General features: G+C 38.1%; 1 protein-coding gene across 1 annotated transcript in view; it reads left to right on the plus strand.

The window, feature by feature from the left end:
• Positions 1-13,716, plus strand: part of LOC124789663 — a 234,960-nt gene extending 221,244 nt beyond the window's left edge. The window contains exons 5-6 of the mRNA XM_047257099.1: positions 5,396-5,554; positions 13,339-13,716. Coding sequence (XP_047113055.1) covers positions 5,396-5,554; positions 13,339-13,611 — 432 coding nt within the window. The 3' untranslated portion in view covers positions 13,612-13,716. The remainder of the gene's footprint in view (positions 1-5,395; positions 5,555-13,338) is intronic.
• The last annotated feature ends 2,936 nt before the right edge of the window (positions 13,717-16,652 follow it).

Below are 16,652 nucleotides of genomic sequence, written 5' to 3' on the forward strand. Positions count from 1 at the left end.
AGCTACAATGTAGCATTCCTTTCCAAGATTAGCTGCAATTTCAGTAACATTCATGATTCGGAAAATGTATTTTCCTCTTAAAGTTTTCCCTCATTCAGAAACCAGTTTCTCGTGCCTACTTTGATGTAAGCTTCACATTATTCCCAACAAATTTCAAACCATATAAAACGTATGTCTTGCTTTATTTCCTGTTGCTGAAATATAACTGTCAACTCACAACCATTAATTGCACCTTCAGGGGCGTATTTTTAACACAACTGCTATACATTTTACTAAACACACTTACATAACTGGACAAGTATGGGTAAAGAAACTATTCGTAGTCTATTCAGAGAAACCATTCACTATTGTCTGGAGCGATGTGAAGACACCAAGGATCTTAAATTTGGATATCCGGTCAGGGATTTGAACGCCAGTGTTTCAGAATGACAGTTCAGTAACAGTGAGAGAAATTTCGCACATCACAGCGTCATAGTAAATAACCCATTTACACACTTCGTGGTAATAAAAAGTATTCAGTGCGAGTTTCATATTTAATAGATTCTTGTACCTTATAACGCTTTTGGTTCCGGTAAATGAGTGGTAATTCTCAATCATACTGTAGGTGGTTTGTATTAAGCGTAAGGCACTGCGTTTTCACGTGATAAAAATGTCATAACTACAATTACTTCAGTGTAGGGCAATGATTTAGTCTACCGTACCTGGTTTTTAGAAGTTGTTCTACAGCATGACGTAAAAAAAAATGCTTGAGAATCAGCTGTCTTAGAAAGTGTGGTAGAAATATTACAGTTTCAAGTCATTTGAAATTTAGCATTACGTATATTTGTTTATCTGATATTGTCCACATGCTCACTGAGAATCTACGGAGCCAATAATATATCCAATTCTTATTACTCATTTCCAGAATCAGCCATAGGCTCTACAATTGCTCACAAACGAAAACGAGAAACTGGCATATGTCATGATACTCTCTGTTCCCCTAAAAAGGCTAGCTTTTGGTCTTCTAAGGAAAAATATTGTGCTATTCCCGTTCCCAAATTTTACGGATTTGTGGTTTTCTTCTCATTTGAATCCAGAGTTAACGTCTCTTTTGCTTGATAGTTACGATATGGTCCACAGATTCATTCAACTGTACCAAACCTCACCGTACCTTCCCATCTCCTCCAGCCCATATGTCCAGCTCGAACAAAAAGCACAGTTGCGCCATTGTAAATAATTTTTTGGTGTACATGAAAGGGTTTCATACCCTACTTACCTCCAAAAGAGGTGCCGTGGTGTCGGAAGAGAAATTTGGCTTCTGAGGAGCCTGTTGAATGGCATGTCGTCTCCGAAGCTTAGTGAAACGATGATAACTATTCGGGTACAAATTATTGGATTATCACTATACATTGGTGGCAAAATAAACGAGACGAGACAGATCTACTCACAGTATGTGAGTAGCTTGACATCAGAATTACATCACTTAACAAACAGGTATTTTCAGCCGTACAAGCGACGTTATGTATTGGACAAGGGTGTAAGGACCTAATCGTCACACCTACGACTACAGTCATCGTAATTCTGTCTCATATAAGAACACTACGAAAAACTGATGAAATTACGATTGCCGTATTTTCTACAAAAAGACCAAAGGAATACAAAGGATCTGATCCAGCAGCAGGCTAACGTGAAATAATAACAAAAAAAAAATAAGAAACTGGTTTCCTGGATACTGCGATGTGTGATGTAACAGGGCGCCGCTGACCAAATGACCTAGGTAACCTTCTTACTTTTCGTGATACAAATTTGACTACGGCAGCGTGAAAATTGATATTAAAAATTGTCGCTATTTTATGAATTTTTCAAGTTATGAGGCAATGAGGTCATTGGAACTTCCTGACATTAAAGCTGTGTGTCAGACCGGAATTCGAAGCAAAGATCTGCTTTCCGCGAGCAATCTTTATCCATTGAACTATGAAGTCACCACTTATGACCAGCTCATAACTGCAGTTCTCCCAGTACCTCTCCCATACTCTCCGAACTTCGTAGGTCTTTCCCTGGATAACTAGGTGGATTAGCATTCTTGTAAGAAAGGATACCATAAGGAAATTACTTTGCTACAGAGGGAGCTTTGTTCCCAAGGATGAAGCTATGAGCTCGGATTGGGAGTTTTGCTTTTACAACGCAGTTGGTAAGATGATTGGACATGGAAGGCACGATTCCTGGTTAGAGAGCTGATCCAGAGCAGAAGTTTAATATGCCATGACGGATTGGAAAAGCAAACATTCTGATTTTTGAAATACATATATTTGTAATTCTGCGAATGCAGTTAGTTAAAAGGTCAGGTTTAGTTTTTCTGGCACAAAGTGCATGCTCCCGAAAAAAATACCAAAAATTAAATCCGTATGTGAGTTACAGTCTGCTGCAAAATCATGAGACTGACGAGCACAAATCTCCGCTCCACCACCATCATCGTATTTCCGAAACACAAATGTATGTGGCACAACTTGACTAGAAGAAGGGATCGGTTTGTAGGACATGTTTTGAGGCATCAAGGGATCACAAATTTAGCATTGGAGGGTAGCGTGGAGGGTAAAAATCGTAGAGGGAGACCAAGAGATCAATACACTAAGCAGATTCAGAAGGATGTAGGTTGCAGTAGGTACTGGGAGATGAAGAAGCTTGCGCAGGATATAGTAGCATGGAGAGCTGCATCAAACCAGTCTCAGGAGTGAAGACCACAACAACAACAACAACAAATGTATTACAAGATGAGAACGAATGGTATTTTGAATTAGGCGTTTAACACTTGTTTTACCACTGTACGTGTAGAACCATAATAAAATTTCCATAAAAAGGGCTACATCAACAATGAGGAACAAATCTTATCAGCGATAAAAACTTTTAGGTCCTTCCGAGTAGGTAAAGTGCAAACAGCTGCAGACTAGATTTCAAAACAAACTGTATGTGAATTTAATCAGACAGTTATTACCTTACAGGTGCGTACTTTTTAGTAACAACGCTTGCAATAATGAAACGTCTAATGTCACTTCCTCCACACTAAAATATACGTTCATATAATCAGAATAAGCTGTAAATAACGAAGATAGTCAATGAACTAGATCATAAAAATCTTGATTATAATTACATCCTCCTCACTGTTGCAGTATTAATCGAGCTACAAGTAGCAAATGCTTCATTTTCTTATTTAAAAAATAATTCGCTTGTTAGACTGTCAACCCTGGGAAATCTGATTTTAGATACAGTGATTTTGTTACATTCTTCCTTTCTGAAAGGCTCGGTATAACTTTTTGATCTTCACCCTCGATAGTAATGTTTATTTCCTACTAGTTTTGAGTACCATGCGAACATCTTGAGTGGTATTTGCAATTAGTCTTTTCTTCGACGTTACGTGGGCAGCAGATGTTGAAACCCTATAAGTTATGAAAAGGTATCAATTTGCGTCTTAAGCAATAGCGATTATGTAGCTCTTAATACGACACAGAGAATGCAAGATCCATCAGATACGAATGAGCAGTAATGTAACTGAACAAATAGCTGCCCACTCTTACAGTAACACTGGTGACCCAGATAAGTAGTGCAGAGAAGTCTTTTACTAGTTTTTATTGATTGTAAGATCTCCACATTTCTGCATCTCCATCTCCTATGTTAACTGTTTGATTGCACAAGTGTGCAGCCATATGGTTATTTAGTAGTGAGTACCGGATATTTCCAGCCAGTGCCACAAATCGTCTATATATCGTATTTACATTTTCTCCTTAATTAACAATTCCTGGATATTTTTCACAGCTCCTATATGTTTGATTCAAGTGTTAATAGAACAACGTAGCTCTGTCAGCATAGCGTGTAACCCTCATAATTGAAAATCAGTGCATTTAGTTTCCCAGCCTGAAAGTTCGCTAAGAGATGAAACAGTTATATAAATGAAAGTACGACTGAAAATACGTGTATAGTAATTATTGAAACTACTATGAAGTAAACGTTGATACAACAGAAGTGACACACATCTAGGAATCTGAACTGTTGTTTGTGCCGCATTTCTGCAATATCTCCCTTGTGGCCTGCAACGACGGGTCCACTGTTATGTAAACATGAAATTAATAACCTTCTCAGTTTTATTTTGGTAGACAAAGAATTATGCATTTTATTACTTCTATATTTTAGAAACACGCCTTTGGTATCAGCATGCGTGTAATTTAACGTTTGTCACGTAGTCCTATGAAACCATAGTTCATATGTGGAAGTTCCATTTCTCTTAGAAAGACATGGTATTGATATTTGTAGCTCATAAGAAATATTCACAGGATATCTACATAAGGGAACTAAAGCGAAGTTTTTCGTCCAGTGTAGTCATACTAAAAGTACCAATACTCTACATAAAGAGTTAAAGTCACTTTCCTTGGCGCAGAAAGGTTTCTGCTACTCAGAATGCTCATACAACCATGTGATACTGTCACAAAACCAATTCTTCGTGAAGTAGTCCAACCCACGCGTCACATTGGCTTCAATGTTGGCTATGTCGTCAAAACATTGACTCTTGATGTGGATTTCTACACTTCGTTATTTGTGGCAGAGTAATATTGAAGACAGCAAGTCTCGTCACCCGTGGTCGGTTTTCCAGAAGTGAACCGTCCACGATTTCCATTTCAGCCAAGCCTTGGTGGCATGCACATCTCACTACTTTTGTTTCGCGAATCAAGGTGTACGGGACCAATTTTTTGCACAAACCTTTCTCTTCTTCAGATCACTCTAAAGAGAGTGTAAAGCACGTGATTTAGAGATGTAACTTCACTGAGATTTGTGGCACAACAATGTTGTCATCCTACATTCGCATGTCCACTACTTACCAATGCCTGCTCACACTGCTCACCACGGGTCGAAGACACACCTGTTGTTTGCAGATGTATGTTCGAGTTGCCACCATAGATACTGCACTGAGGTTGCTTTTAGGCAAGGAAGAGAATCAATCTCGGCACATTTTAGATTGACTAGATATTGAACAATAACTATATCTAATTTAATCACCTTCAATTTCGTAGGCCGTGTGCTCGTACAACTCCTTCAAAACAGGCACAGTTATGCACTTCATTTCCGATTTTAAATTTCCAAGTGTCTCCAGATATACGTTGCTTACAGATATAACATGATTCTTTCCTAATTGTAGCGAAATCTCCAGTCCACTCGTATATCTCCCTTCTACGCTGTTCGACACCTCCGTTATGTATTTCATATGTTGATATCTTTATCTGTGGTATCTGTATTGTTTACTTTTTTCCTTCACGTCTAAAGTAAGTAAGCATAATTCAGAGTAATCGAAGTCAGTGTCGCTTTCTCAGTTATCCTGATTTAAGACTTGAAAACTCGGCTGAGCTGACGTGAGTGTTGCGTGTTGCAGGACGGCAGGGGCACCGCTGCTCCGCCACGCTCCACCACCCCCGACGAGGTTCCCGAGTTTCCCCGCACCCGCGTCAGCCTCATGATTCCAGACGAGCTGTTCGGCGGCAGCTTCAGTCTCATCACCAACATCTCAAAGATTGCCGGCAGCCTCATCACGGTACGTTAAAACGTTTCTTAATGAGAGGTGACAACGCTAAACTGGATCACAGTCTGTCCACAGTTGTCTCGATTGCAATGGCTAACTTCTAACAGTCTACTCGTTTCAAATGTCAAGAATCATTTTAAAGAAGTATTACTGAAGTAACAGGTCATTAATCAGTTAGTTAATCAGTTACATAGTTAGATTTTTATTGTTTCATATATACTGAAAGGCTGAGTCAGCACCTCACCACAATTAATGAGTGGTAAAACTCAAGAAAATTGAAGAGGTTAGAACTATTCATCACAGATCCTGAGCATTAGTACGCATGCTGCAACATGTGTACCTCTTATACTCCATAACACCATGGACCAAACTGGGATTTTTCAGCGGCTCATACGTCGAGGGCTGTTGGTGATAGAAAGGTAGGGACAAATATTTTGGATAGCCCTTTGGCTAGGGACTATTTTTATGTTCAAGAGTCCTCCCTCGGGCATGGGTGTGTGTGTTTGTCCTTAAGATAATTTAGGTTAAGTAGTGTGTAAGCTTAGGGACTGATGACCTTAGCAGTTAAGTCCCATAAGGTTTCACACACATTTTTTATATTCAAGAGAAGAATCATCTTTATGTAACTATCTTGCAGTAAGGGTCAAAATTTGAACGTTTCACACTTCCTCCAACTTAGGCAAGTGGAGCAAATCGGCTGGTTAGTTTTGCATTAGATGAGGTCTCCGGTGCCTTAAGGTGCTTATGGAGGCACCATTCGGTTCATGGGCTGTCCCCTCCCCCCCCCCCCCCCCCAAAAAAGCCCAAGAACATGTTTTTTCGGTACCAAAACTGAGCCGCGAATTCCGAGACGGCTATGCACAGCAAATGATTGAAACGTGGCTGAAATTTTTAAGATCACAATCTCGAACAGCCTTGAAAATTTTCTTGATATCTTTATCCGTTTCCGAGATACAGAGGTTCAAAGTTACACTACTATTACACGTGAAACAGGCACGTACAAGTCAGTGTGAGGAAAAACGTAGGCTTAAAAGCGTCGTAGCACAGACAAATGTGCTGTAAAGTGTCACCGTTATCATCAGAGGGGTTCTGCAAACACGTTTTTTCTGTAGCATATGTAAAATTTTTGTGCATACAAAATCGGTTCTGACTGTATAATTACACACTCCTCAGTTATTACAATTTCATATAAGTAAACTATCAAAATTGGATCGAGCCATAACGTTGAGTCACATGCCCTAAAAATGTTGGCATACGAAAATACTCGACACGAGACACTGGCAGTGGAGAAAAGACTGAAAATTAAAAACTCTCTGGAAGATGGTAGACTGCGGTCGTGATGTAGAAAGCACGAAAGAAACAATGGCAGTGTTAGAGTAAGAGAGGGATACAGTGGCAGTGAGCAAGAAATAGACAATGGCAGTGTTAGAGTAAGAGAGGGATACAGTGGCAGTGCAAGATAGTTGCAGTACCAGAAAAAGAGTGAAGGAGACAGTGCCAGAAATAAAAAGGAGGACAATGTGGAAGGGGGTGAGAGCCAGTGATAATGAGAGACAGAATCTCTGGCAGTGATAACGAGGATAATGATGTCAATGAGAAGTGACAGCAGCAGTGAGAGATAGTAGTAGTAAGAGACAGCAAAAGGGAGACAGTGATATTAGTAGGACAGGATGAGGGAGACTGTGGCCCTTCAGGACAGAGGACAGTGTCAGTTAGAGCCACACAAAGAATAACGGCAATGAATTGGACTGAATGAGTGAGTCAGAATAGGCAAGTCGGAGTGGTTGGGTATGGGTGACATGCAATGATGGCTTAGTAGGTGTGAGTGAGTTACAGTTTGGGGAACTTGTGGGAGTAAGAGGTGAGTTGCATGTTAAAAAGACCATAAATTTGTTTGCATGTCAAAATTTTGTGAAAATTTTTAAAGATACTGAGGACTCTAAAATGAGGGAGCTGGCACCACATTTAAGAGTCAGAGTTTTCTAAAAAAAAAAGTAGGACATCAGGGTTTTTGTGCTCTGATAAGAGCATTCTTTCGCTGCTGGAATTTTACAATAAGATTTATTGAAATATTACAATTTACCACCGACAGACAGCTTTTTATTATTCAATAATGTACATTTTTTACTACTCCCTACCCTCTGTTATCCAAACAATCTTTGACTTATGAGTGTGAAATGTTTAATCAGTATGCTTCAGCTAACTGTACATATTTAGATTTTATCTATCTCTTTATTCTCTTTGAACACTTTATTGACCAGGTTTGTGTTTTTTACGCTTAATTGCAATTGGTAAATGTAACTTTTGTGTGCCTTTTATCCTATGTTTATGAATGCTTCTGTACGTGACTTGCTCTCCTTGAGATGAACAGGTGGCGAAAATGGACGACAAATGACTTTTCGACATGTTACTATTGTAACAAGATGGTGTTTCTGATAATGAGCCGCGCGGTTTGAGTTGTCATGTCACGGACTGCACGGCCCCTCTCACCGGAGGTTCGAGTTCTGCCTCGGGCTTGTGTGTGTGTGTTTTCTTCGCATAAGGTAATTTTAAGTTAGTTTAAGTAGTGTGTAAGTCTAGGAACCGATGACCTACGCAGTTTGCTCCCTTAGGTATTCAGACACCTTTGAACGACATCTGATAATGACTCATAAAAGTGGAAAGCAGTAAACTGTTGCAGGTCATTGCAGTGCGATCGAGACCATTGTGAATACTAACTGTAGACTGTTTTTCCCCTTAGCTGTTGGTAAGTATGACATTTGAAGCTGACTACCGTGTTTCAAGACCTCTGGGCACCCTCCTGCTCAAGAGCGCACACTTGGGCTTACCAGCTGCTGAAGCAGTTACTATAGTGTTCTTTTCCACGCATGTATGATGTATGCACGATGCAAGGAAGCGAAAAGGTCTAGCTCGTGGAGAAAAAGAGTACTGCGCGTTGGAGCATCTTAAGTCCAAATAGCTTTCTATTGAAAATTTCTGACGGCAGCATATTGCGCGATTTCTTGCTTTTAGCTACTGAGAGATAGTAGAGAAACTGAACAATACTTCGCCAGCTTGAATTGTAGAATTTTATGATAAAAGATGACATCAATTAAATTTTGTCTTAATTTTTTCATTAGGTTGCGTGAGACGGTGTGAGCCGAAGATCCTTAATCGTAGAGCAAGTCGCTATATGCTTCACAGAAAGTCAGTCACTGCGTAATACTAATCGACAGGGACAACAAACGACTACCACGCCTTGTCAATGACAAATGGCTTCAAACAATGCAAGCATTGTTGCTGTCAGTGAATACAGATCCATCTCAACCACTTTCCAAGTGAACATTTCTTAAGAAAACTATATACAATGGACATTTCGAGTCGAATATCTCGCAGAGCGCAATTTTTCATGTTGGCACTTAAAACTGCTCATCTTCAGTAGACCAAACAATTGAGAAACTGGATATAGCTGACTGGAGGAATACAGTGTTGTCCGACGGGTGTCGATTTTACCTCTTTTCAAATGCTGCAAGGCACCCAGTGTACAGATGACCAGATGATGAGATAACATGCGCTTTGTGGGGAGTGTAGTTCGGCCGAAGATGGACCTCTGATGTTTTGGGAGCGTTTCAACTACCAGAAAAGCTACCAAAAATAAATTCTGTTGTACAACAGTTAACGAAGTGAAAATAGTTTTTCCTGCAAGTGTTCACTCAGCGTACTTATTATTTGGTTTTGAACGTCCATATTAGTAATAAAAAATCCCATCGGGTATTTAGTACATGGACTGCAGAATCTGAATTCTGACACGCTGAAACAGCGACCCTCACGAAGTTCACGACCTTACACCACAGACAGTTTTGAATACTGCTTTCAAGGCTACAGGTATTTTTCGTTACTGGACAGCTGACTCAAAACATGTGACGTAAGAAAGCCATAGAGGTTCTGTGTAATCGGCACATCTTCTATATAACACCGTCGTTATTAGCAATATTAAAGACCTACAAATTGTTGTGAACACCTAGGGTATCAAAATTGCAGCAATTTCAAGCAGCGACCTATGTATGGCACACGATATTTCGTTCTCATTTCGTATATATTATATGACGGCTGCATATGTAGTGGTGACCATCTGGTGGAAGAGGGGCACTTAACATGCAGCTTGTCGGAGCAGGTACCCAGAAGCTGTTGATGTCTCTAACGTTTTCTTTCAAAAAAATAATGCAAGACCGCACGTTTCCCAAGCTGTTCAGAACTACTTCGATACAGAGGGTGCTCGCCTGCCGGTGTGGCCGAGCGGTTCTAGGCGCTAATTAGGTTTAAGTAGTTTTAGGTTCTAGGGGACTGATGACCTAAGAAGTCGAGTCCCATAGTGCTCAGAGCCATTTGAACCATTTTTGAACAGAGGGTGTTCGATTGTTGCCTTGTCCAGCACGTTCTCCACAACAACTGGAAAAATTTGGTCACGGGTTGCCGAGAGTTTGGCATGCGAGCAATTGCCGGTCGCTACGATGACGATCTCTTGCCATTAAGTTCAACTATCGTGAATGACATTCTCGACTGTGTCATCCAAGCTCAGTTAGACGCGAGGCCGTTGCTCCTGCCAGAAGTGGCAGCTCTGTGTACTGAATTTAGTACTTCATGAACTCCCATATCACCTAAAAATCTCGCATTCTCCATACTATACTGTATACCCATAGTAAGTGAATTTTTGTTATTTTGTATTCTTGTTGCTAAAAATTTAATACCTAGCAGTGCAGGTTTTGTGCAATTGGAGTAGAGAACATAATGAATTCCTAATAGGATAATTTTAATGATGGTACTCATGTTTCTCTTCTATCTACGAAATAAATTACCTTATTCTAACGGAAAACTTACAATTCAGTATCTAATTCCAAACTAAGTGCATTTTGGCATTATTTTCACGCACAGAGTGTTTTATATGTAACTGTCAAATTAAATGGTATCAAAAATTTGGACTTACACCTGCAACTTGAGCTCTAATTTCCCTAACGCTTTAACTGTATGAGTAAACCCAACTTAAAGTAAACCTTTGAACTGTCTCTAAATTTCTCTTATTGTTTATTACCGAAATTACTATGAAATTATGGCGATCCTGCCCTGTATCAAGGAACGCGTACCAATCCTGCGAAAGAACCTACATAATTGCAAAAGATGTTTCTCTAATGACGGTCTACAGAAACTTTGCTCTGAGAAAGTTAATAAGACTCGTACTCTTACGAAACCAATCTGTCAGCCTGAACTAAAGAACGTGTAAGGGACAAAGTTGTGCTATACTCTAAGGAAACAGCAATTCCATTCAACTGGCAGAATCTATAAAAACGTATATAAATTCGTTACTTACGTTCATCGAATTTGGTCTAGGGTACTCATGGCAAATTTTTCAGCTGAAGTGATCGTGACTATAAAACGTATCTGCACTAAGACCTTTGAAGTTGAGCTATACTCTAAGGAAACAGCAATTCCGTTCAACTGGCAGAATCTATAAAAACGTATATAAATTCGTTACCTACGTTCATCAAATTTGGTCTAGGGTACTCATGGCAAATTTTTCAGCTGAAGTGATCGGGACTATAAAACGTATCTGCACTAAGACCTTTGAAGCACCAGTGTACGAACAATTAGTCAGAAAGTAATGCCTACTTCTTTTTGTTGTTATTGTGATGTTAAGTGCGAAGACTGCTTCAATGCAGTGCAATAGTCTGTTTTTGCATTCCCTTTATCTCTACATATTTTTACTGCAACGTATATCCAGTTGAACCTGCTTGCTTTGTTTAAGCTCTAGACTTTCTCTAAAACTTTTACATCCCCCACATTATCACATTAATTATTCCTTGAATCCACAGAATTTGTCGTATGGATGAATCGCTTGTTTAGGTCAAATTATACTAACAATTATTTTCTCCGGACGTCGACTCAATAAAAATCGGGTCTTTAGCATTCTTCTGTAGTGTTTCTAAAGCTTTTTTTCTCTCTTTGCGCATACTGTTTATCATTAATGTTTCACTTCCGTATAAAACTATGTGACGACTCTCCCTTCTATTAATGCATAAAATAATTATGTGTTTGAACTTGAAAAATGTTGTTAGTTATTTTTCGAATCAATTGCATTTTTTAGCAATGAAGAAACTAGTGTACAGCAGTCAAAATGAGTGAGAAGGAAGATAGCGGAATAAAAATCTCATTACTCGTCTTGTTATAGTAGCTCCTCGACGAAAGCGTGGCTCATTGGAAGAATAATTTTTAAACAAGACGGTATTACATGCGATAATAGAATTACAGTTCATAAGGTTTTTGCTACTAATGGAAAAACTGTTTGAGACCTTTTTCGTTATAACTATTATTCTACGTAAATGTAAAGAATGACTCAAGCAGCTAAGAGTCAAAAGGTTAGGTCACTGGAGACTGCTAGTTGCCTATCTCAAGGTATCAGCAATTAACAGTTGTTTTTTAGTATAGCAGATCTACGCCTCTAGGAATACGAGCAGGCAGCCACAAAATTTGTACATCTTTCCTTAAACACATTCAAATACACAAAATTTTGAATTCATTCTTTGGAAACTTAAATATTAACACGTAATATATACAATTATTTACCTTACATCTCACATTAACTTTTCGTGATTGCATTCGATAGTATATTGGTACATCGCTGCGCCTTGGCTTTTAATATAATAGCTACGATCCCTTAAATTCTCCTTCTAATGATAATGCAAAACAATGGCGGATTCCGTCCTGTTCGCTCATATGCAAACACCGGAACACGTAGAAGAAGACATCGAATAAATGAACATCAAATAAAATAAGTGAGGTGCGTAAATCCTGTAGTGGTTGTATAAAAACGTACCAACTGTTTCTTAGCTTTTTACGCGGGGCTCTGTACACAGATGAATGTTTTAATTAAGTTATGGTTGGATGTTACAATAAAGCAAGACACCAATGTGTCTCGCAAATTTCATCAGAAAGAATCATCTGAATTAAATCTCACGAATAAAGTCATGAAATTAGAAGTCTTCTATACGGTAGTATGCACCAACAATTACGTCTTGTTTCTGCCACCACCATACATACTCACTAAGGTTGTGTGTATCTCAAAGTATTTTACATAACAAATAACGTACTCATTTATAATCCTGTTTGATGTTATTCTAAAGTCTATAACTAACGATTAATGACTTCAAATGGAAATATTAAATAAACACATTTCGAAATAAATCCAAACGATGAGAAATAATGAAGTTATTTGAAAATAACGAATATCATATTATTTATTTTATTAAATCTATATGAAAGGTGAAGTCATAATAATTCTGAATTTTTTTGTTTTGTATAGAAAATTTATAAAGTGTATTGGGTAATCCATTTCTTAACTGCATTAAGAGGGTCTATATGTAGCGAAAGACGTTCCATTAGAATTATTAATACTTTCAGAAAAGAATTCGTCACACTTAAATTTATATTCATTATTAAGATATTTCTAACTATCAGAAAAATAAATTTCTTGAAATGCCAAGCCTGCATTTTATACCTTCTTTATTTCTGACATCGTCAATTCCATTTCTACCCAAATAGCACCACTCATTTACAAGTGGCTCATATTTTAATCTGGTTGCGTCAGTATTAAATGATTTAATAATTAAGAATTATTCTTGTGCGCTCCACAACCATTGCTTTACTTCTGTTGACATTTATCTTACAGCATCTCTTCAACTGACAGTGGAACTCGTCTGTCGCCTGAGACTGATCTGCTGTTTCATCGGCTAAACATAGTATTGTTGTTTCTCGTACGCCCACAGAACGCAGCAGAGAGGAAGCAGCAGCTTGTGGAAGCCGCCAAGCCATTCGTTGCTGCCAAACTGCGGCTGGACATCAACGCTCCAGTGAGCACGACAGAACCCATCGAGCAACTGGTGCCACGTGTTGGTCCACCTCTCGGCGGAGAGTCATCAAACGGGGCCGCAAACAACTCCTCTTCCTCCTCAACCTCCTCCTCGTCCTCCTCCTCTTCCTCACCGTCTTCTTCTTCCATGGAAGACGAATCCGCAAACAGAATAGAGCGATCTGGGTAGACCTTCTTGTCATCATAGGCGTTTCCGTTCCTATTGTTCCTGCTGTCCTTAAATCTGCAGCCGTCTTCAGAAATCTGAAATATTTTCTTTACGTTTTAGATAGCAGTCATGGAAAATTACTGTTTATTAATTTCAGGGTGCAAGTCATACTGAAATAAATGCAAGTTTTTCCCATATATATATATATATATATATATATATATATATATATATATATATATATAGAGAGAGAGAGAGAGAGAGAGAGAATACATCATACGTCCACCTACCACTTCAGAAAATTTTACAGTTCATTCACCTATAATACACGTAAACATTCTACACAAAAATCTGCAAATGTTGGATTTGAAATGTCCCAGTTAGTATCACTGTCAGAGGCGGTTGATGAGAAACTTCTGACTGTCCTTTCGGAAAAGTCATCCATGTCGTGATCGGCTGGAAGATATGTGAAGAAACTTTTGTGATACTAACTTGCCAGTCAACTAAGAATCAGATTCGATTTTCTGAGCAATCAGAGCAAGTATTTTACTTTAGTGTGAGTGTGGTGAGAGATAATTCTAAGTGAACCTAAGATATTTCGATAGATGATATATTTATGTATGTATATGTTATAGTCTCAAATGTATTATGAATTTTGGAAAAAAAGTTTTTGTTAAGTAAAATACAGTCCGTTATTTTTTACCACATTTAGCTTTAAGTTGAAAAGTGAATGCATCAATAAAAGGCATATCATCGTTATGTGACAGAAAAGTTCGTTCACACGATAAAAAGGAATTTAGTTTGTGTCGTTAATAGTTAATGTCCCTGTATCTTGCGAATTTCAGTTGAGCGCAGCGATAAAGCGTATATGTATATGGGATTGTACATGAATAAGTTTACATAATTTGTAAATAAAGGTCTATTGTTTTCCAGAATTGTCAACATTCCGGGGAACAGTTTGAGAGATCCATGACAGTTCACTGTGCATTCACATTACATCAACCAAGCGAGTGTTGCAACTATAGGACACTGTATTTGAATTCACAGAGGGCCTGTTTCAGATCCCAAAACTGCCACACATTCAGATTTACTGTGATTTTTCCAAATTACTTCAATAAACATAATGATAGACTAATACCAGTTCCTTCAACTATCTTTCTTATTACAGTTATTTTATCCTTGTGATTTCACACTTTTACTGACAGGAAAGCCCTATTTGGATATTTCTATAAATGTCCACAAATGATCGTCAATAATTGTAGACTTATATTCAAATTGTAAAGCACTGACTAGAAAAATAATTCAAAAACACTGTAATCTTCCTCCATACATCTCTTTACTCGTGGACATTGTTTTCATGTGCAAATACTTCTCGTCTTAAATTAATAAATTTTTATTCTTAGTTTCTTAATTTTTTTAGGAAATACGGTTTTAGTTGTTATGTGATCGTTACGCTGGGCGTCTCTGACGGATACTTTTATGTAAGGAACGGTTTATTCCTTTCCATAACATGACATTTAGTTAACTTTTTTTTAGACCGTAATTCAGGACTGACTGATACTTGTAGTGTGGCAATCTAGAAGTGGGCAAAATATTAGGACTGGGACATAAGTTAAATTTAAGTCAATAAGAAATCTGTGTGTGGTACCCATTTTCTAATTTGCAAAACAGAAGACGAAATTAGTAGCTAATTTAACACAATAGTCTGTACCGAAATATCCTATTCAGCGCTGAACCTGTAGAAAAGTACCGTATGTTTCCTTATATGATGATGTCCAAGTACATTCCCATTAGCTTAATGTATACTCGAAATATAATAACGCATATATCAATAGCCAACATTCTTCCACAAAATCACTGTTAAAGCTATAAAAGTTCAACGTTAAATAATAACCATAAAAAGTAATAAATAACTGACACATGTCATCCATGAACCTCTCAATGTTGCAACATATAAAAGATAAATTAAATTAACATATACAGGCAATCGAGCAAAGCTCTGCAGTTGTTTTGGACTTCGCGAGGATCTGGTCTCTCGCCGACCAAATGTAATTTTTCGGTGTTTTCCCTCAATCGCTTTCTTCTCAACATCATGGACCAGTTTAAAAATGACAGTGATATTCATGATTGTAGTAAAAGAAGAAAGAAATACTTACACTAGCCTCTACTTAACCTGTCTCTTGCATTGAAAGGAGTAAAATATGCTGCTGTGAAACTTTTCGTTAAATTACCAGATGAAATGATATGTCTGAAAGACAGCAGTAACAGTTTTGAAAATAAACTGAAATCATATCTCCTTGAAAACTCTTTCTATACCGTAGATGAATTCTTGAATAGGAATAAATAAATATATAGGTATAATATAAGAATATTGTGCCATTTAAGGGAATGGGGAGGTAATAAAACTTTTAAGCTTAAAAAAAGAAAAAAAAACCTTCATTCATGTGTGTATTTCTTATGCACTTGACACGCTGCACATCATAACGGTTACCGTGAGATTGATCAGTGGAACACGTAACTAAGTACCTAACTAATTTTGGGCGAGAAAAGTCTCTGTTGTAGGTGATGATCCGCTGGTTTAGTCTCACCCTCTCACAAATGTCTGACTTTCTCAACATGAATAGACGTCACAGTGATCATTAAATTACAAACACATTTCATCTTTCATGGCCTGTTGTTTGTAAATGTCTCACGTACAGCTTTGATTCAACAGTGTGCAAGAAACCATTATTGTACACCTATTAACCAGTGAGACATTATGGAGACGATGTGCAGTTCGTGTAGCTAGCTGTTCTGCAAAATATTCGGTGGATCGAGCAATGCATTAACCCAGCGTAACTGTCGTAATCATTTTCGTGAATTTTTGTGAGCCCTGGAAGTTAAATAAGGAAATAAGAGCAGCAAGCATATGGTGAAGCATACTATGTGTATGGTGAAGCATACTATGTGTATGGCCATTTTTCTGCATTGTTTCATAATGGTCGATCGATAGCCGAGTAGAATAGAATGATACGATATCCATTCATTTATGACTGTGAATTTCGTTCTAGTTAAGAAGTATG

The sequence above is a fragment of the Schistocerca piceifrons genome, chromosome 3, assembly GCF_021461385.2.
Source record: "Schistocerca piceifrons isolate TAMUIC-IGC-003096 chromosome 3, iqSchPice1.1, whole genome shotgun sequence".
Lineage (NCBI taxonomy): Eukaryota > Metazoa > Arthropoda > Insecta > Orthoptera > Acrididae > Schistocerca > Schistocerca piceifrons.